At 49.5% G+C, this 19773-nt stretch overlaps 2 protein-coding genes across 2 annotated transcripts; one reads left to right on the forward strand and one right to left on the reverse strand.

Moving 5' to 3' along the window:
* Positions 1-4483: 4483 nt before the first annotated feature.
* Positions 4484-6934, reverse strand: BKA67DRAFT_93561 (major facilitator superfamily domain-containing protein). The gene is made up of 7 exons (XM_046109552.1): positions 6579-6934; positions 6392-6525; positions 6212-6335; positions 5946-6152; positions 5513-5884; positions 5076-5443; positions 4484-5004 (listed from the first exon to the last, which is right to left on the reverse strand). The coding sequence occupies exons 1-7, from the start codon at positions 6698-6700 to the stop codon at positions 4679-4681; spliced, it is 1653 nt and encodes a 550-aa protein (XP_045952605.1). The 5' UTR covers positions 6701-6934; the 3' UTR covers positions 4484-4678.
* A 3684-nt stretch (positions 6935-10618) lies between these two features.
* Positions 10619-19123, forward strand: BKA67DRAFT_526644 (fatty acid synthase S-acetyltransferase; the record flags this gene model as incomplete). Its single annotated transcript, XM_046098770.1, has 12 exons — positions 10619-10789; positions 10846-10990; positions 11042-11310; positions 11408-11750; positions 11805-11895; positions 12006-12162; positions 12215-13004; positions 13065-13215; positions 13275-14271; positions 14328-17864; positions 17917-18237; positions 18302-19123. The coding sequence occupies 12 exons, from the start codon at positions 10619-10621 to the stop codon at positions 19121-19123; spliced, it is 7794 nt and encodes a 2597-aa protein (XP_045952606.1).
* Positions 19124-19773: the final 650 nt, after the last annotated feature.

Below are 19773 nucleotides of genomic sequence, written 5' to 3' on the forward strand. Positions count from 1 at the left end.
TCCTCCGCATTGCTGCAATATCACGAGTCCCAGAATTCATATTCGAGTAAAATCACCTGCAGCAGCTCGTCTCCAGCAAGCTGCATCCCGCGAATCGGCCCCGCAGAACCCCCATCCTCCCAATTCTCCAATCATTTGCGTCTGAATTGACAATTCAGGAAGACTCCAATCGAAATTAGCAGGGATCATCCGAGCGGCTTTGATGGCAATCTGCGCTAGCACGGCGAGGCGAAATTTGCGCGCGATATTTCCAACGGACTTTACGCGGGCATGATTCGAGAGCACAGGCAGAGCACAGGCAGAGCCAAGCAATTGAAAATTCCAGATCTTCAGCGGGATTATCCTCGACTCAATTCATCCATTGCCTCTTATGAGATCGGTATCGGAACGGGTACTGTATGCGCCTTTTTCTGCTGAGCGGGAATATCTAGTACACAGTAGTGCGTGACTCGCCGAGGCATTTCCATACAGTACTGTAGCCCGCCAGCTCCCATCCCTATCCCCCCCCCAGGTCATTATTGCTTTTCAGCACAGTACCACACAGATCCTTCTTACTTCGTTCGTAACGGGCCAGTTCTCTCGGATATTACGCCTCTCCAGGTGCCCACACTGGAAGCTACCCGAAGCGCTCGCAATCATGATGTTTACAACCGGGCGACGCGTACCGCCCAGTTCGCGCACCTTGCTCTCCCTGCTCGTCCTTTCTACCAAGCTTTTCCGATTCCCTGTGCGCCATTGCCCTTGTTGCCCTACATGGCCTCAGCTCAAGCCTTATTGTGCGCGTTATCAGTGATGGTCAAGGGTGGCTGTCGCAGATGAGCGCTGTTCGACCGGGAATTTGGTGTCGCTTGTCATTACTCGTATCGCATGCGCTCACTCTTCCTTGCTGATACGTCAGTCGGCGGCGCATTAGACATCACAGTGCCGCACCGTTGCACATGGCAGATGTCAATTGACATGGGTAGCTCCGGGACATTTGAAACAAGCCCTGGGAGCTTATCCGTCAAAACGTTCAAACGAACGGGGTCTGTTCACAAGAAACAAGTTTATTTACCATCTGTATATTCCTTTCAATGGGATGAAACGACGAAACACAGCACCAATCGTAGTAGGTGTCGTTAGACTTGCAATTCTGGATTGACCCGGTAACCAGCAGCCCATTTTGAATGGATATGATCAGGATTCAGACGACCAATTCACTTAGACCATGTACTTCCTGATTCTAATCATGTAGCGGATCATCCCGTGTGTTCCCACTGGAAAGAAACATATGAGGCCTGAACGCGTTGGATATGCTACCCAACCTGCCCATCTGTCATATCCCGAAGCTATGCATGAAGCGAAAACTGTGTTCCAGCCCAGTCAGCTTGGTGTGCTACCTCTTATTAAGGCGACAAGTCTGCCTGATACGGTATTCCGAAGTCCGCCTACTAGTAGCGCTAAAAACCTTCTAGAGAGCCAAAAGAAAAATCGCCGTGCATAAGCTCGCCTTCGGGCGCACCGAATACCAGGCTTATGCAAGTATCGTTGAGAAATCTCGGCATTCACGAGCGTCAATGAGGCGGCCCTTCATCTGCTTCAGCCTTACATCATGTCGACCACCGTTTTTAGAGGAGTGGTTGACAGGTGCATGGTTTGGATGGCGGTCCCAGTGCCTAGGTAGCTTCGCGGCTTTCGCTGTCTCAGAAGAGCGCGCGCGCGCGCGTGTGTATGTGTGTGTATGTTTGGCGTGCCCAAAGGGTCGGTTGACTATGTCCGGCAACTCTAACTCCTTCCATTGAGACCGAACGACTGTTGTTTTCCTTTAGTTCACATTGTCGTACCATTCTCAATTGGTCTACAAAAGTTCCCCAGGTACAATCTCTCCCCCACTGATCACCACCGGATCAGGTGTTCCAGCCAAGACGGCATAGTGAATCGATGGCTGTTATCGATTATGGCCAAGGCTCTTGACTGTTGATCCTGATATTGATTTTGGCTCTTATTTCTTCGGGGCGCCGTTTACCCCCCCCCCCCCCCCCCCCCCCCCGCCCTTCTTCGTGCCAAACCATGTTTTCCCCATTATCCAAAGTTTGTCGAGGTCTCTTGCTACGCGTGTGGGCGAGAATGGGTCTCATTTGGAAACTCCAGTGTCTCAAGTTAGTGCTACACACTCACGGCCCGTCTCTGCTTGGCAACCTACTTTCACCGCATAATACTATATAAGTACGACAGCCCACAGTCTGGGCAAAGGACGATCTATTTGCTTGGCCGGCATTTCACCTCCTCCGGAGTTCGTGAAAACGAGTTTGTTGTCCTCCGGACTACCCAGTGGCGCAGAGTGTTGCGGCATGATCCTGCCATGGAGGATATTCTTGGCCTCACGTTCGTGAGATCACAAATCAGGACAACCAGGTACAGCAGCTGAGACATTTCCCATGACCACGTCTATTTCTTATCACTGAGCTGCGCCGTCTGTGATGCTATCAAGTGACGATCCATGACAAGTATCTAGCCAAAAGTGTCAACTCCAGTCTATGGCGACAGAATACGGAATCCCGCTGAGGAGGGAACGATTCATTTCTAACTGCACTGGTCTTTTGCATGAGACCCATTCCGCCATGCAAAATGATATACATCATAAACGAATCATTCCGCGGTCTGCCTCTGATGTTGCGATACCTGCTCGGTACTGCCACACCATGACAGATCCGAACCCTGGTTCACTTATGGCAGCTTGGCTGTGATCTCGTACGACCTAGAGAGTTGCCAGCATCATCCCCATCTGTGTATGGGAGCAACAAAGATCTTGTGGAAGCATGAAGGCATCCGACGTGCTTGGCTATGCAACGGCCCGTGAGACCCGGCCCTCCGCCGGGTTCGGCGACGTCAGATCATGCAGGTGAACAACGGCAGCGCCGGCTTGGTGGTTTCAGGCTCTGGAGTACAGCATGTCTGGTCATGTGCTGAGGTGAGAGAAACGAGCTATACATCAGTGCCGGTTGCCTCTCGGCCATGATCCGTATTGTGGTGTAAGGTTGTATACTGGCAATTACAAGAATAAAAATGGAAGACAGCTGAAAAACTGTGGTATCAGGCCTTGAAAACAACAGTGGGGCAAGTACCGCACATTCTCCTATTACGGAAAAGCCGTACAAGCAACGCACAAGATTTTGATACAGTCACGAATCCAGCTGTTTAACAGCCTGGATTTACAAACAACGGCAAAGATGGCGCGCCAGCTCCGTGAAGAGGAACAGTACCGCGTGCGTACGCTCTGGTTTGATGCCCGGATGACCTACGAGCAGATTGTTAAAGCTACAGGCTATAGCGAGATGCAAATCCGAACAGCACTGGCTAAAGAGATACTTGACCCACTGTTGCTTTTTACCGCTGATGACTAGAAAGAGAAAGCATACACGATGTGGAATGAGGCGGTGCCTTGTTTGAGCCGTAAAAATAGGGTTTTTTTGGGGGGGGGGGGGGGGAGGGGTGGGTTTGCAACAGATCGCAACAGCCTTACACTGGTGTATATCATTCACGGGGTACAAGTGCCTGTTTGTTTGATTGCCTGATGCTAGCTGGTCTGAAGCCATCTCAATAGATATATCCATGATAAAAGGCAATATGTAGTAGTCTACCTTGCAAACAAGTGAAGCGAGCAGTTCAAACATCCTCAACTTGTCTGGCGCATAATGTTCCGGATTGTTCCATATCAAAGTACTCGCACCATGGTCATCTTATGGCCACGATTAAATGGTTTACCTACCGTTCGATGATAAACCCCCCGTTGATGTGGACATACCTGGATGTTGTTCTATCTCACAACCACTCATTGCAAGAAACGTACTGTGTAATCAGCAAACACATCCTGTGCCAACGAGAATATACCATGATAACCACTATTTGAATAACGGTGATGCCACTGTTGTTGACAGTGTCACAAAACCCGACTACCATGACAAGTCTCACACATCAAGCAGCATTCCATAGTCATTAGCATCGCACAGTATATGTAGAGATGAAGCTATATCGTGGTATGCTATTCTTTCAGCAAAGAGCGCCTACAGTAAATTGCTCTCGCGTTATTATTTGCCATGCTTCGCAAGAGGCAAGTCCAGACGGCCTCCCCGTCGCAAGTGTTTATGGTCCTGCTGTTCTCTTCTACAGCTCGTCACGACCCTTTCTTTGTAAGTCTTAGCCTTCCTGCCACATACACATACCAGACTGCCAATTCAGGACAGCTGAGCCATTGGGAGAGTAGGGGCACGAATGTGAAGCTCTGGCAGCTGTTGATGGGCTTCTGCTAGACATCTTTTGGAGCTTTCGCGACCGAGCAACCGATCTCCACCTTCTGCGTTCGTATCATCTCTCGTCGCCGACCTTATTGTCGTTGTCCGTCTTTCAACATGAACATGGACTCCCCTGCTGAGTACATCACGAAATTTTCAACAACCAAGGGACACAGCGGCAAGAGTGCCCTCATGCTGTGAGACATAATCAGTTATTCGTAATATCATTTTTTCGAGTCGAAGAAGATTGGTTCGAGGGTTTCGACGGTTCCAATATTCAAATTTAAAATCTAATATCGTTGCTTTGGTGAACAGTCAATATCATATCTCAGTACCTGTTCGAATCAGGCCTGCGTAGCTTTTAATTTCCATTTTTCAGGTGTTTCAATCACTCTGCCTTTCTCTTTTTACTCTAGTGTACCCTGTTCGCTAAGGCGAAAGGGCTTCTTTCTCCACAGGGCGGCGATGGCTAGGAACTGTGCAGCAGAGAATCCCAGAGTGGCGCGCATCTGCAGGTTGTAGGCTTCGCCGCAGACACCGCGGATAAACGTTTGGAGGTCCTGAGGATACTGGGCTAAGCTCCCGATGGACGATAGTAGCTCGTCAATCTCCGCGGTCGACATGGCCGAGGCAAGGTGCGATCGCACGTAGTTGACCCACACGCTGTTTACCACGGCGATGCCGACAGCGCCGCCTAGCATCCGGGCCTGGAGAGCCAGGCCAACAGCCAGAGCTTTCCCCGTGCATCACGATTTAGTGTTTTTCTCGACCAAGTGCCTTTCTGGATTGTTGGGAGTCACTCACGTTGGTCTTCTTTCTCGCAAGAGATAGGCGTTAGGACGTAAAACGTCCCAGCTGTCACACCGGCACCCATACCCGCCAGCACACAAAACCCATACATTCCATTCCACAGATTGACCGTCGTCGGGACCGTGGATATGAGGGTGAACCCAGTGATCTGCAGGCAGGCCCCGAAGGTGAGCGTGTAGACAAAAGGTATGCGCAGACGCCCTGTCAGGACCGAAGCGACAACGATGCCCACGGGTGTGGCGACGGCAAAGGCCAAGAGGCGGACGCCAGCATCTAAGGGCGAGCTCTCGTTGACCAGCTGGAACCGCTGTGGGAGCTCGATGGCCGCTATTGTCATGGGCGCTCCGCCCACGATGCAGCCACTGATATTTGCGTTTCTTAGCTAGACTGTTTACTTGGTAGGAGGGGGGTATCGGAAAGGGACAACCCACAAGATGGCCGACATCAAGCACCTGTTGATCAGAAAGCGATGTGGAATTGTAGGTTCAACCGTGACTTTCTCTCGGGCGGCATACCAGTTCCACAGCAAAAACATAATCCACAGGAACCCCGACACAGCTAGGAATGAACTTATAATCGCCGAGTTCCACGGAAACCGCACGTTTCCTTCCTCGAGTGCGGCAACGAGAAAGATGACGGCAGCTAGAAGCAGTGAAGCTCCTAGAAGGTCAGCCTTCTCGAAGAATGATCTGGTTGAACGCCAACTCCGTTCGTGCTTTTCGAGTGGTGGTTCACAGTGAGCAGGGAACCGAGCGGGCAGGACGAAGGCAAGCAGCATCGCAGCCACGCCACCAGCCGGAAGACTTGGATGGTTGAGTCAGCCATAATTGACCCTACGACTGCAGCAAGAGAGGGGAGACGCACTTTAGATAGAATATCCAACGCCATGCGTCATGTTGGCTTATGCTGCCGCCGATGATTGGACTGATGATGAGTGCGATGGCCATTGTGCTCGAGGAGACAGCGTTGATTATGTTGTACTGCGTCGGAGGCACAAGCTGGAAAAATGCGATACTGGGCAGAGAATATGCTCCGGCGCCTGTGATTCCTTGGAATGCACGCATAATGATACTGATCGCGATGCGTTAGAGCGTTTGAAACCCGAATCAAGACTAGGGTCAGCTTCTTACAGCTGTTCTACGGATTTTGCAGCGCCACAGCCAGCTGAGAACGCCATGAACAGCAGCACAGAGGCAATGAGGGCAGGCTTGAGCCCGAAAAAGGTGCTAATTTTTGACCATAATAGTATGAAGCCTTGACGATAATAAGCTGGCGAGCTTGATTGGCAAAAGGAGCGGAGATGTGCCTACCAGTGAAGGCTGATAGATAGGCTGTGATGATCCAGCTGCTCTGATCAAAGCCATTGAGATCTTCCGAGACAGTGATCAAAGATGTGCTTACGATGCTTATCTCGGCGGCAGGGAGGAACACGGTCAGGCCCAGCCTGTGTTTGAGGGTCTCAGTAACTCGAATGCTTCTGTACAAAATGAGACTTACCCCAGTACGGCCAAAGCCAGACGAATGCCAGTCAGATACCGATCTGAGTTCGCCGGCTCGTCAACGTTCGACGGGATGGCAATAGAGTCAATCCCATATTGCTTACTGTCGTCCTCAGACATGCTGGTTGACGAGATGCTTTGCTGGCTTGGGGGTTAGACTTGACGACGCCGAACAACACGCAAGATGGTAGAAACTGAGTATTTCCGCTTCAACTACCCTTTCGCGTTGACCTTGGGCTTCGTTCCGCCAGAGCCTCGGTCTGATCTGAGGTCCAATACGCAATGCCATCCTTCCATGCCCAGGTAGTATTGATCTGCATGCATTACTTACATCGAAGATGTGGTAAATTAGACGTTGGACTGACGGGCACAGGTTCTGCACCGTGGCTAGCCTTTTACCCATGATCTGTGCATATGTTGTGTAACCCCACGTGGAGATTGTAGCCCGTTCCGGTCCATGTTGATTAAAGAGCGCATGCAGGCTGCAATCCTTCGAACACCAACGCTGATCCTGGGCTTGAAAATACACCATCGACCGAAACCCTTCAGTAATCGAGGTAATATCTCCGGTTTTGCGCAGGGCAGGCTCCTGGGTTCAGCCACTGATTCATGCCGCGTCCCTGCTTCTTGATGTTTTGCTGTGAAGTGCCGCATAAGATGTAGCGTCAAGTACGCCGTCAAGCATGACACCCCTCCTCGGGTACCTCTCTGTTGTCGGTCCGCGCCTCATCGGCGTGATCGCTCCAGGTCATGGAGCTGTATGCTGATGATGTTGCCGAGGTTGCAGCATCCGTATGGACTGATGCGTGCGTACGTGGTCAATCCTTCTGGGGTCGAGGTCACTAATGCAGATTTTAGTGTTACTGCCCCTGGCTATATCGTCGCAGCTAATACCCGTCCCCTGTAATCAATCAGACAGACTTCTGATCATTGAGCAGTTTTTTTCAGGAGATGAAGAATTTGGGCTTCGCTGATATCTGTACAAGGCCAATAGACCATGAGAGGCTCGAGGCGTCTTGTATGCAAGCAATGCACATCCCAAGTGAGGTTCTATCGGCCGAAAAGGGTCCCAACGGCACAGCATCCAATCGTCAAGTTAGCAGTGCTCTAACCTCAGTCTCTGACATGACAGTATTTGCGGCGCTACATGAATGTTTACCACTGCCCCGGGCCACCCGCGGGATTAACTTACCACTAAATATGGGTAAGCATGGATACATAGTGCTGTAGCTATCCCGGCCCTGCAGAGTGCCCCACATTCCACGATTTCCTGTTCGCCTGATCTCTAACTGTCTTTATTCTTGATATTGTATCTCTATTTTTCACTCTAACCATAGATTGGAAGAGTCTTGGGGTAAACCTCTCGATGCTCAATGCTCGATATGGCATAAGAATGGGAGTTTGTATTGTCTTGATTTCCAAGTTTCTTGTAGCTCCAGATCATAATTTACGTGCGCTGAACTTTTTAATACTAGACTGCACAGGATCTGCTCAGCAGTCTTCTCAACGACTGCAAATGTCTAGCTCGACCTGCTAAGAAATTTGCCCAGAATGATAGGTGCCGGTGAGTTATCTCACCCGATGGACTCACATATGTTGCACTACTAGAAGTCGCTTTTTGTAAGTCCAGATCTGGGCTTTCATGGACAATACCATGCTAGTCCGTGAGATAGCTTGGAGCCGGTCGTCTACTCTGGATGCCTTGATATGCTTCGATCATGAAGTTAGAATAATGATACCGATGTAGGATACACCATGCCTTTTTCGTCGGGCTCATGATACATTCCCAACTACTTGGATTTGTCACAAGTCAACCACTTAGTAATGTGTCTGATAGTCACATTTCGGAGACAAGGCATTAGATCATTAGACTTTCACCCTTCCACTTGCCACGAGTCGAAGTCAGTCTTCTGAGGCCGCGTGGACATCATCAAGTACTTGGATAAACAACCGCGTAGAGTGTTGCTAACCTGGATGGCGGATTCCTTATCTGTAAGCTGGCTTTACATAGCGGTCTTGTAGATCTATATGTTCGGTTCCTTGGGATAGTGGCTCCCTCGCTAAAGGACTGAATAGACGATAGTTGGCGCCTCATAGTTGTTGCGTTCACTTTTGATGACAATAACAAAAGCTTAAGTTCCGTCTCCGCGAGCCTCGAGGCAGTGCTGCAACCAGATGTACCTCCTAAGATTAGTTAGAATATAATGCCAGTAGGCATTGCAGCTATTCCTTACTCCAGTGACAACCATATCTATTTCGTAGACCCCTTAGAAAGCGACTTACAGATGGCCATGGTAGACCAGTGGTACAATTATTGCAGCAGGAGAGAAGTTTGAAGCCATATCAGGATCAATTTAGAAGTCTTGCATAGTTCAAGGTGAGTATGTGCCCTTGTGGTGCATGTGATAACCAACATGAACTCGTGGCGTAATTCTATGCTGCAAGAGCCGGGCACAGAAAGCGGAGGGACAGGATACAGAAAGGTTGTCAACAGGAAATACCAGCATGTCTCTATGTAATATTTTTGAACACGTGCAAATCTCAGGGGCTTGAGGGGCTTGCAGGTTGCAGGGGAGCACCCCTGGCGACCAATACAGGGGCTGATGTGCACATGTGCTGGTACGATCGTATGGCAATATGAGCCAGGCATCTGAGCTGGCATGCATTCACAAAGACGGTGAAGGCTAAAAGGGTGCAGTTAAAACTTACTGCTGGCTTCCTCTTACGAGAACCAGGAATTTGCAACAGAAAATCCATGGCCCATTACTTACACGAGCCTTGGGAACGTCTTTGTTGCAGTACGAACCGCTTTACATGTCGCCTTCATGCTGGTTGCTGCTTTGGGCCAGTAATATGTCATACTGGCGCAGCTAAGCCGTAATTAATACATACATGGAGACATGCCAATAAGCTACCTAGTCACCGATCCACGGTACCGTCACGGCAATACTACCGCACGGTAGCAGGCCTTCAAGACCACACCGCGTGAGTTTTGAAACACGACTGCATCGACACCGAGCTGGACAGCATCGAAAAATACCCCTGCTCTCGGCCCGGCGCTTGCACCGAGTTTCCTACCGTACAAGGTCCCACTCTTCATGTATGGAATGGTGCATCTGAAATGGAGAAAAGCAATCTCGCAATGTAGCTGCATGGCTACATACCAAGCACGAGGATGAGGTGGGGACACAAACGGCCTAAGCAGCGGGCGATCCGGGGAGTTCTAACGGATGCGCTCCCCGATTGGCCGAATGCCTGGTCCTGAGGATTATCTCTCACCGTATTCACAAAATCTCCCCGCTTCATATAGTGTGTATATCATGAGATCCTGCATACCAACATTTGGCGAATAGGAACTTGCTTTCCCCTCCGGCGAATCGACAAGACCATGGACATCATGATTCCACCCTGGACTTAGTGGGGGCCATCTGATTTTGAAAAGTTTGTTGGCACAGGGTTGAGGACGCTGGAGGGAATAATATGTGCAGAAGTACTGCACGTGGTAGCTGAACACTTAGATAATTCAAGGGGAGCGGATTGCGGCCGTTAAGATAGCATTGCTGTGAGAGCTTGATTGGTTGCAAAAAATAGCAATAAAGAATATAGCTGTTTCTATGGGGGTTTGACGACGTATTTTTCGTGCAGGTATGGCTACCGTGCAGGTACATAGTATAGACTGGATGCATCGTTAGTGTCAAACGGTGGAGCGACTTTTGCCGAGAAGGCAACCTGGCCGAACGGACACTTTGTGTACATAGTACTGTAGTAGGATGCATCGTTATTTATTGGCACTAGACCAGACTATACCCGCTCAGCGATTGATAACGGAGATGAAGGATCATCCGTCGTCGCATATAACCTCGCTCAAGCGACACAGTCCTTGTCTGCGCATATGATGTATTTGGCGTATGTCGCTCTTGCTTAATATCGCGACCGCAGTATCGAGTCTCCGGTTCGAGATCTGTTTACATCCCTTCAACAAAAACCCCGCAATCCGTCCTGAACTTGGCTAGGACCAGTGAAGGCATGACACCGGACATGGAGCCCATAGCTATTGTTGGCCTCTCTTTCAAGTTGCCGGGGGATGTCACCGACGAGGGTGCACTCTGGCAAATGCTCGTGGACCGACGAAATGCCATGACTGAATGGCCTGCAAATCGGATCGCAATCGATGCTTTCTTTGACAAAACATCTGAGGCTCGAAACAGGGTGAAATTTTGATCAATGATTCCTTTGAACTGAACTTGACCGTTGATACTCAATAGTTGCAATCTCGTGGAGGTCATTTCGTGAGCGATGATCCAGCTAGCTTCGATGCTCCATTCTTTTCCATAACAGCAAAAGATGCAGCTTCGATGGACCCCCAACAAAGATGGGCCCTGGAGTGCTCCTTCCACGCATTTGAGAACGGTGCGTGTTTTAGACTGAGGCCCTCAATGTGAGCTAACATCACCATGACAGCCGGCATGCCTGTCGAAAGCCTCAAAGGTTCTCGGATGGCCGTGTTTGGCTCGAGCATGTCCGACGACTACTCTCGAATGCTCTCAAGAGATCCTGATACTTTTCCTCGTACCGCTATAACTGGTATTCAATCTGCTATGTTGTCGAACAGGGTCAGTTGGTATTATGGCTTGACAGGGCCGAGTATGACTGTCGACACAGCGTGTTCAAGCGCCATGGTTTCCCTTGACCTAGCTTGCCAATCTCTACGAAGCCGCGAAGCAACTTCGGTAAGCTCTCCTGTACCTGTAGAAATAGTTGGGTTAGCATTTTTGAGTGATAATGCCATCATATCGAGATCCATGCAATAGCTAACGCGCGTTTGAGGCCTTGGTATTTGGGTCTAATTGGATGCTTGCCCCTGATAATTCTTTGATGTTGGCGAACATGGGTTTCACATCTCCAGACAGTGTTTGCTGGAGTTTCGATTCACGCGCCAATGGCTATGGCAGGGGCGAAGGCGTCATTGCTCTTGTGCTGAAACCTCTGTCCGCAGCGATTGAAGATGGTGACATGATCAGAGCTGTGATCAGATCAAGCGGGAGTAACCAAGATGGACACACACCAGGTCTGACGCAACCAAGTCTCGATGCTCAAGAAAGCTTGATCAGACATGTCTACGAAAAAGCGAATCTAGACTATGACTCGACACGTTATGTCGAGGCTCATGGTGGGAGGCCAATATTTCTTAGCCGTTTCAATGATAAAATACTGACATTCATAGGCACTGGAACACCGGTCGGCGATCCGATCGAAATGGAAGCTATTGGAAAAGTGTTCCGAAAATTTCGCTCTACAGAAGAGCCACTCTACGTGTATGGTGAACGGCTTTGACTTCCCCTAATCTGCGACGCTGTGCTTGTATATCCACGACGATTAATGCAAGAGGTTTTCATTGGCTTTGAAGATATACTGACGCTGTTAGTGGCTCTATCAAATCAAACATTGGTCATTTGGAAGCAGGGAGTGGTCTTGCTGGGATCCTCAAGGCAATTATGATCCTTGAAAAGGGCGTCATCCCACCCAATGCCCTGTTCGAAAATATCAATCCGAAAATCGACACAGCCTTTTTGCGTACCCAGGTAAGCAACAATGACGGTTCACAAGCAGCAAATCTGCTAACAATGGCCTTAGGTGCCAACAGGAAGTATTTCTTGGCCAGCTTGTGGACTCCGTAGAGTATCAGTCAATTCGTTTGGATTTGGCGGAACAAATGCCCACGTGGTACTCGACAGCGCTTCACATTATCTTAGAAGTCAGGGGTTAGTAGGCCATCATAGGTGTACCACTCTGTCGACAGATCTTGGGGTACCTCATGTCCTTGAGGACTCATCCCAAGCTCCAGTCACTACATACGATGACAGTGTCTTTAAGACCAACCCGGTTGTTGATGACTACCGTGAAAACCTCGCGCATGATCAATTAAATGGAATTACGAACGGCAGCACTCATATTCTGAGAAACGGCACGACAAATGGCGGCGTGACTGACTTTTCGGACGAGATTACTGTTAATGGAAAACTACCGGACTATCCCCGGCTACTGGTTTGGACAGCTTCAAGCGAGAAAACGCTGGTCCGATTGACGAGCGACTATGATGCTTATTACCGTGCCAAAATTCATGCCGATGAGGAGAAGCTTGAACAGCTGGCTCACACTTTAGCTTCTCGAAGAAGTTGTATGAAATGGAGATCGTTTGCCGTGGTTCATGCCGGGAGCGGTGCTCAAGCTGATATAGGGCTGTCTGTGGAGAAACCTCTCCAGACGTCGACTCAGCCACGCACTTCTGTCTTTGTCTTCACCGGACAGGGGGCACAGTATGCAGGCATGGGTCTGGAGTTATTGGTGTACAGAACATTCCGGGACCACCTGCAGAAGGCTGAGGATATTTTTGCAAGCTTGGGTTGTACATGGTCGATACTTGGTGCGTTCCTCAACCTCTTTTAGTATTCCTTGATATCCGCTAACCCGCATGAAATTACAGATAAAATTAAGGATCCAGATGCCATGAATAATCCTGAATACAGTCAACCTTTATGTACGGCAATTCAGATCGCTCTTGTAGAGCTGCTGAGAAGCTTTAACATCACTCCTAAAGCGGTTGTGGGCCACTCTTCTGGTGAGATTGCAGCTGCGTAAGGAGAATCAAATGACCCCAGATTGCCTTCTGCTGTATATACTGACGGTTTCACAGATACACCGCTGGTGCCCTATCCATACAGTCAGCTTGTAAAGTAGCCTATTTAAGAGGCTTGGTTACTGCTCAAGCTCAAGTGATACACCAATCCTCACCAGGCGCCATGTTATCCGTGAACATAACTGAAGATGAGCTTCCTACATACCTGAGAAACTCGAATTCTGAGGACTTAGGCGACAAGATCTCCATAGCCTGTGTAAACAGCCCGTCGAATTGCACTCTGGCAGCGACCGAGGCGGTGATTGACAGGCTAAAGATGCAACTCGAGGACGACCAAATATTTGCGCAGAAGCTAAACACAGGGGTTGCCTACCATTCACCTATGATGGAGGAAGTTGCATCGCAATATCTTAATCTATTAGGAACTCTCGACTCGCCAGATACTACTAAAGGTGGTATACTAATGATATCATCAGTCACAGGATGCGACGTGACTCCTAAGGTTTTGACAACGGCAGAGTACTGGGTTGCTAATTTGACGTCCCAGGTCAAATTCTCACCGGCAGTGACCGCACTTATTCAAACCGTTCTGAACTCTGGCCAGAAAAGTGAGCCTCACATTGATTTGATCGAGATCGGTCCACACGCGGCACTGAGACGACCGATCCGTGACATAACAAGCCAAGACTCCCTCCGCGAAAAAGTCTTTTGGTATGGATCAGTTTTGGATCGCTCAACGCCATCTCACAAAGCAGCCTTGGTCCTTCTGGGACGTTTGTTCTGTCGTGGCTACCCAGTTTCCCTTGCAGAAGTTAACATGTCAGAAGTACAGGTTTCGGAGAGAAAGGCTAGGTTGCTCACTGACTGCCCGAAATATCCGTTCGATCATTCACACACGTTTTGGAGTGAGTCCAGGTTCAGCCGCGACTTCAGAAATCAGCGTGACACTTTCAGCTACGTATTAGGGTACAGATCGCACGACTGGAATCCTTTGGAGCCGACGTGGAGAAACTATCTCAGCACGGAGTCAATGTCCTGGCTTGGAGATCATGTCGTAAGTCTACAGTGCACTTCATAGAATTTGTTCTTCCTCCATCTGACTGCTGTCAGGTTTCGGGCAAGACAATCTTTCCAGGTTCAGGGATGTTGGTTATGGCAATGGAGGCAGCAAGAGAAACAAGCTCTCCAGGTCGCTCAATCCGTGGGTTCTATTTCAAAGAGGCTCAATTCCTCAATTCCATTCCAATCGGCGCAACAGTCGAGGAGGCCACTGAAACAGTCACTCGTTTGAGGCCGGTCAAGCAGATGTACGAAAAGGAGGCGTCGTGGGTAGAAATCAGCATTTTCGCGGTTCATGATGGCCGTTGGGACGAATGCTTCACAGCTAAAATCCAAGTCCAATACCATGAGTCAGCGACTCAAGTGGACGGCGGCAAAGAGCGGCGCTTAGGAGACCAGTGGGTGGTTGACAGTTATAAACGTATAACCGGGTCCTGCAAATCTGTAATCAAGCCCCAAGTTTTCTACGACTTTTGTCAGGATTTGGGGATCACGTATGGAGAGTCGTTTCAACTCCTGAACTCCATCACATATACGGCCGACGAAGCGGCCGCTGCCAAAATCACCGTGGCAAAGTCTCCCCACCAAGGTCCTGGTCTTGTCCATCCAGCCATCCTGGACGCTTCCCATCATCTCTTGATGGCTCAGATGTCGAAACGCCGGATAGAAACGATACCGACATTAGTGCCGCGTCAGTTCAACAACACTTGGATTTCAGCGGCCGGATGGGGCCCCTCGGAAACGAGTCAGATCCGACTTGTATCGATTTCGAAGTGCGGTAAAGGGAAAATGCCGACTGAGAGCATTTTATATGGACTTGGTGACGACGACTCCATCCTTTGCAAGATGGAACACATGATTATGGCTCCAGTTTCAAGAAACAAGATGGCTTCTCCCCGGTCTAGTGGTTTGCTACATTCCATCGAATGGAAACCACAGTTGAGTTTGCTAGAGCCTCAACAATTGCAGGAAATATGCAACGCCAGGTCTATTGTGTCTGCGGAAAGCCAGGCAGACATGATCAACAAATACGTCAATCTGGACAAGGCGATGACCACAGCGATGTACCATGCACTGAGCAGAGTGACGGATGCAGACCTCCAGCATGCGCCCGCACATATCCGCCAATATGCAGCGATGGTGGGAAGCCATCTCCGGGGTGATTTCCTACCTCCGAATGGAGACACGAAAATAGAAGTGTATCTGGAAGACATGTTACAAACATCCGAGAAAGAGTTGCCCGAGATGGAAATGACCTCCATTGTGGCTCGCAATCTCGACGGTATCCTCCGAGGGCACGTGAATCCACTTGAGCTGATCTTCTCTACCGATTGCGCGGAGAGGCTATATAGGGACTTGTTTCGCTTAGTACTTGATGAAAGGTTCTGCAAGTTCCTAGAATTGGCCACTCACGAGACGCCCGAGCTCAGGATTCTCGAGGTTGGAGCCGGAACAGGTGGTGTAACTGAGCATGTGCTGTCCGCGATACGTGACTTTGAGACGCAGACTGGCGCTAGTCTTTTCGCAGAGTACGTATATACCGACATCTCCGCTGGATTCTTTGACAATGCTAGGGCCAAGTTCCAAGATTTCGAGGAACGAATGGTCTTTAAGACTTTCGACTTGCAACGCGATGCTTCTAAACAAGGGTTCAAGCACAGCAGCTTTGACATTGTGATTGCCGGCAGCGTTCTCCACGCCACAGCGGACTTAAAGTCTACTCTGCGGGGTATACGGTCCCTGCTGAAATCAGGCGGGCGATTAGTCAACCTGGAGATGGTCATGCCGGACAGTGCTTGCTCAAATGTAACATTTGGTGTGCTGCCTGGCTGGTGGCTCAGCACGGAGGAGTGGCGAGCAACAGGCCCGCTTATAACGGAGGAAAAATGGGATGAGATCACAAAGGAAACGGGATTTTCAGGCAACGATATGATCATTAGAGATTTTGACAGTGCTGTATGGCACCTCGCTAGTCTCATTGTTACGACCGCGGTGGATCCGTCCGGGCAGCCATCCCAGTTGCCTCAGCTTAATCTCGTGATTGATCCACTGTCAGATGACCAGCTCGTTCTGGCTACTGAGCTCCGTATACACACTAATACCAAGACACTCTGTCTAAGAGAATTAGGGGAGGCCGGTTTAAGTAGAGACGACATTATTGTCTGTCTTCTAGAACTTGACAAGCCGTTTCTCGCCACCATATCTGAGCAGGATTTCGGAACACTTCAGAGCCTGCTACGACAGACGCAAAAGTTACTTTGGATTACCTCATCGGCTATCACCGATGAATCGTATGCATTCGATGGCCTTAGCACGGGCTTTCTGAGAAGTATCAGGTCGGAAGAGGGTGAAAAGTATATCGCAACACTCAACATTGAGTCAACCTCCCAGATTGCGCCGGAAGCGTGTTCGGGCTATATTCGAAAAGTACTAGATTCTGTGTTCGTAAAACTTTCTAAAGAACGGGATTTCGTCGTGCGAGATGGCTTCCTGTCAGCAGGAAGGGCGGTCGAAGAGGTTGCCTTGAATGAAAGGCATATTTCGCTTCTAGAGCCCAAATGGGAACGTCAATCGTGGCTTCCTGGGCCCCCTCTAGCGCTTGAAGTCGGCACGCCTGGAGCACTCGACAGTCTTCAGCTAGTGGAAGATCGCTCGTACCAGAACCCACTTCGCCCGGATGAGATTGAAATCGAGGCGAAGGCGTGGGCTATCAGCTTTAGAGACACTTTCATTGCTCTTGGGCGATTGCCAGCCGGCGAGGAACTGGGCTTTGAGTGCACTGGCATCGTGACCAGAGTGGGTGATCAGGGCTCGCCCGACTTTCAGCCGGGGGATAGAGTATGTCTAGCAGCGTTTGGTAGTATGCGGACATATCCTCGTGGGAAGATAGATTTCGTCTTCAAAATACCTGACGGAATCTCATTCGAATCTGCCGTTTCTACTATCAACCCGGGCGCGACAGCTTACCATACCTTAATCAATCTGGCTCGACTGCAGAAAGGCGAAAGGATTCTTATCCATTCAGCGGCTGGCAGCACAGGACAGATGGCGCTTTATATTGCCAAAATGATAGGCGCTGAGATCTTTGCTACGGTTGGCTTTGACGACAAGAAGGAGCTTCTGATAAATGAGTTTGACATACCCGCAGACCATATATTCTATAGCCGGAACACGTCATTCGCACAAGGTATCTTGCGCCTCACTGATGGTCGTGGTGTTGACGTGGTTCTGAATTCATTGTCCGGAGACGGGCTGCGCGCCTCGTGGGAATGCGTAGCCCCATATGGTCGTTTTGTCGAAATCGGCAAATCTGACATCATGAGCAATTCTTCTTTACCGATGGCCGGGTTTGCCAAGAACGTCAGCTTTTTTGCGATGGACTTGTATCACATCGCAATAACAAAGCCTGAGCTGGGGCGGTCCCTCATACTGTCTTTGATGGAACTTCTTGCCGAAAAGCGTATTGATTACCCCAAGCCGCTGCATATATATCCAGTTTCACGTATAGAAGAATCCTTCAGACTGATCCAAAGCGGCAAGAATACAGGAAGAGTAGTGATTACCATAGATCAAGCCGAGGTGGTATCAGTAAGTATCTCACCCACCAAACCAAATTTTATGGTACTGACAGGATTTGAAGAAGTTGATACGACATCAAGATAGATGTGAATTTAACCACGAGGCAACATACTTGGTCGTCGGCGGACTTGGAGGTCTTGGTCGAGCAATCGTTCGATGGATGGCAAGACAGGGCGCGAAGAATATGATCTTACCATCACGAACTGGACCTGTATCCCAAGCGGCAATTCAAGTCGTTCTAGATCTGAAAGCACGGGGTATAAATGTTGTCACACCAATCTGCGACGCGTCGTCATTTTCTTCACTTTCAGCAGTCCTAGAAGATTGCGCCAAGTCGATGCCTCCTGTTAAGGGCTGCATAAACGGCTCTATGGTTCTTCAGGTGAGTAAGGTTGGTGAATAGGCAAATGAGCCCCTAGCGCTGACAAGGACGTCTTCAAAATTAGGATGCCGTATTCCAGAACATGACGCATGCGCAATGGGAACTAACCATCAAGTCGAAAGTGCAGGTGTCGTGGAATCTGCACCGGCTCCTCCCAAATATGGACTTCTTCATCCTTCTCGCCTCGCTTTCTGGTGTATACGGTAGCGTCGCTCAGTCAAATTACGCAGCAGGGTGTACCTTCCAGGATGCCCTGGCGCGATTTCGAGTCGCTCGTGGGGAAAATACCGTTGCACTGGATCTCGGTTGGATGAGAAGTATCGGAATCGTTGCGGAGACGGAAAAATTCCAAGAGTATCGACAGGGTGTCCGGAACATGATACCACTCGAGGAAGAGGAACTACTCGCGCTGTTGGAGCTTTGTTGTGATTCGTCTACCCGGCGTTCGCCGATGAGGAGCCAAGTCATGATGGGGGCAAAAACTCCAGCGTATTATGCTGCTCGGGGCGAGACCCCCGACTCAACGGTGTTTTCACCGCTGTTCTCGACTTTCGCGCGTGTGAGTGACAAGATGCTTCAGGGGGGGTTGCCCACCAAGGCCAGTGATCCGGCGGTACTCTTCCGACACGCATCAGATTTGCAGGAGCGGGCAGAGATTTTCACGAACGCACTGATTGCGAAGCTTGCTCGTTCTTTGTCCATGCCCAGCACGGAAGTGGAAGCGACCAAACAGCTGTCAGACTACGGCGTTGACTCCTTGATGGCAGTGGAACTTCGTAACTGGATCAGCAAAGACTTCAAGGTCCAGATCGCTGTGTTTGATATCATGGGTGGCACAACCCTTGCAGCAATAGGCGACTTGGTCGCTACTAGAACTGAAATATGAGAATTAAGAGTACAAAAGGAGTTGAACTCCAGACAAGGTCTAATGGATGCCTCAGGAATCCACCCGAGGACCCACCTAATATAGCTATTTAGGTAGCCTTCACTAGGAATAGAGGATAGTCTTATTCCTCGTCCGTTTCATAAACACCATCAAAAGACCTAATATTGATCCTATTTGTGTTACATGTTCATCAAGGGTTTATGTGCAATGTTGGCCACGATGCTGGGTCGTCGATCAAACCGCTTGTTAGCTGGTGTCTCTTGACCAGAAAATTGGCAAGAAAGGCAACACAACCCGACCCAATAATGGCCTGTGCTGCCGATGGCACTTCATCGGATCGATACTGACGATGATGACAATGGTGAGGCAATCTGCCACGAGATTTCGAGCATAATGCGGAGAACGGGACAGCGGCATGGTAAAACGGTTGGATCGAAACGCGATGTCAATATTTCATCATTGAGTGCAGGTGTGGAGACCGGAAGCTAGAAAGTAAGTATGTTTCTATCCGGAAAGAGAATCATGTAGATGGATATCAAAGTTTGACTTAAACTTTCAACTCGTGCAATGATATGCGCGTGTTCCATTGTAACTATATACGCGCAGAGGCGTGAAACAAGTGGTTAAAAACAGGGTATCTCAGTCGAATA

The sequence above is a fragment of the Truncatella angustata genome (assembly GCF_020726525.1).
Source record: "Truncatella angustata strain MPI-SDFR-AT-0073 chromosome Unknown BKA67scaffold_10, whole genome shotgun sequence".
NCBI classification, from domain to species: Eukaryota; Fungi; Ascomycota; class Sordariomycetes; order Amphisphaeriales; family Sporocadaceae; genus Truncatella; species Truncatella angustata.

What these genes read in the sequence shown, in the direction of transcription:
- BKA67DRAFT_93561 (XM_046109552.1), bottom strand. Translation starts at nt 6,700, where the DNA reads ATGTCTGAGGACGACAGTAAGCAATATGGGATTGACTCTATTGCCATC. An exon ending in CTATCTATCAGCCTTCACTG is followed by an intron (nt 6,336 to 6,391) that starts GTAGGCACATCT and finishes ATTATCGTCAAG; the next exon opens with GCTTCATACTATTATGGTCA. An exon ending in CGTTGGATATTCTATCTAAA is followed by an intron (nt 5,885 to 5,945) that starts GTGCGTCTCCCC and finishes CAACCATCCAAG; the next exon opens with TCTTCCGGCTGGTGGCGTGG.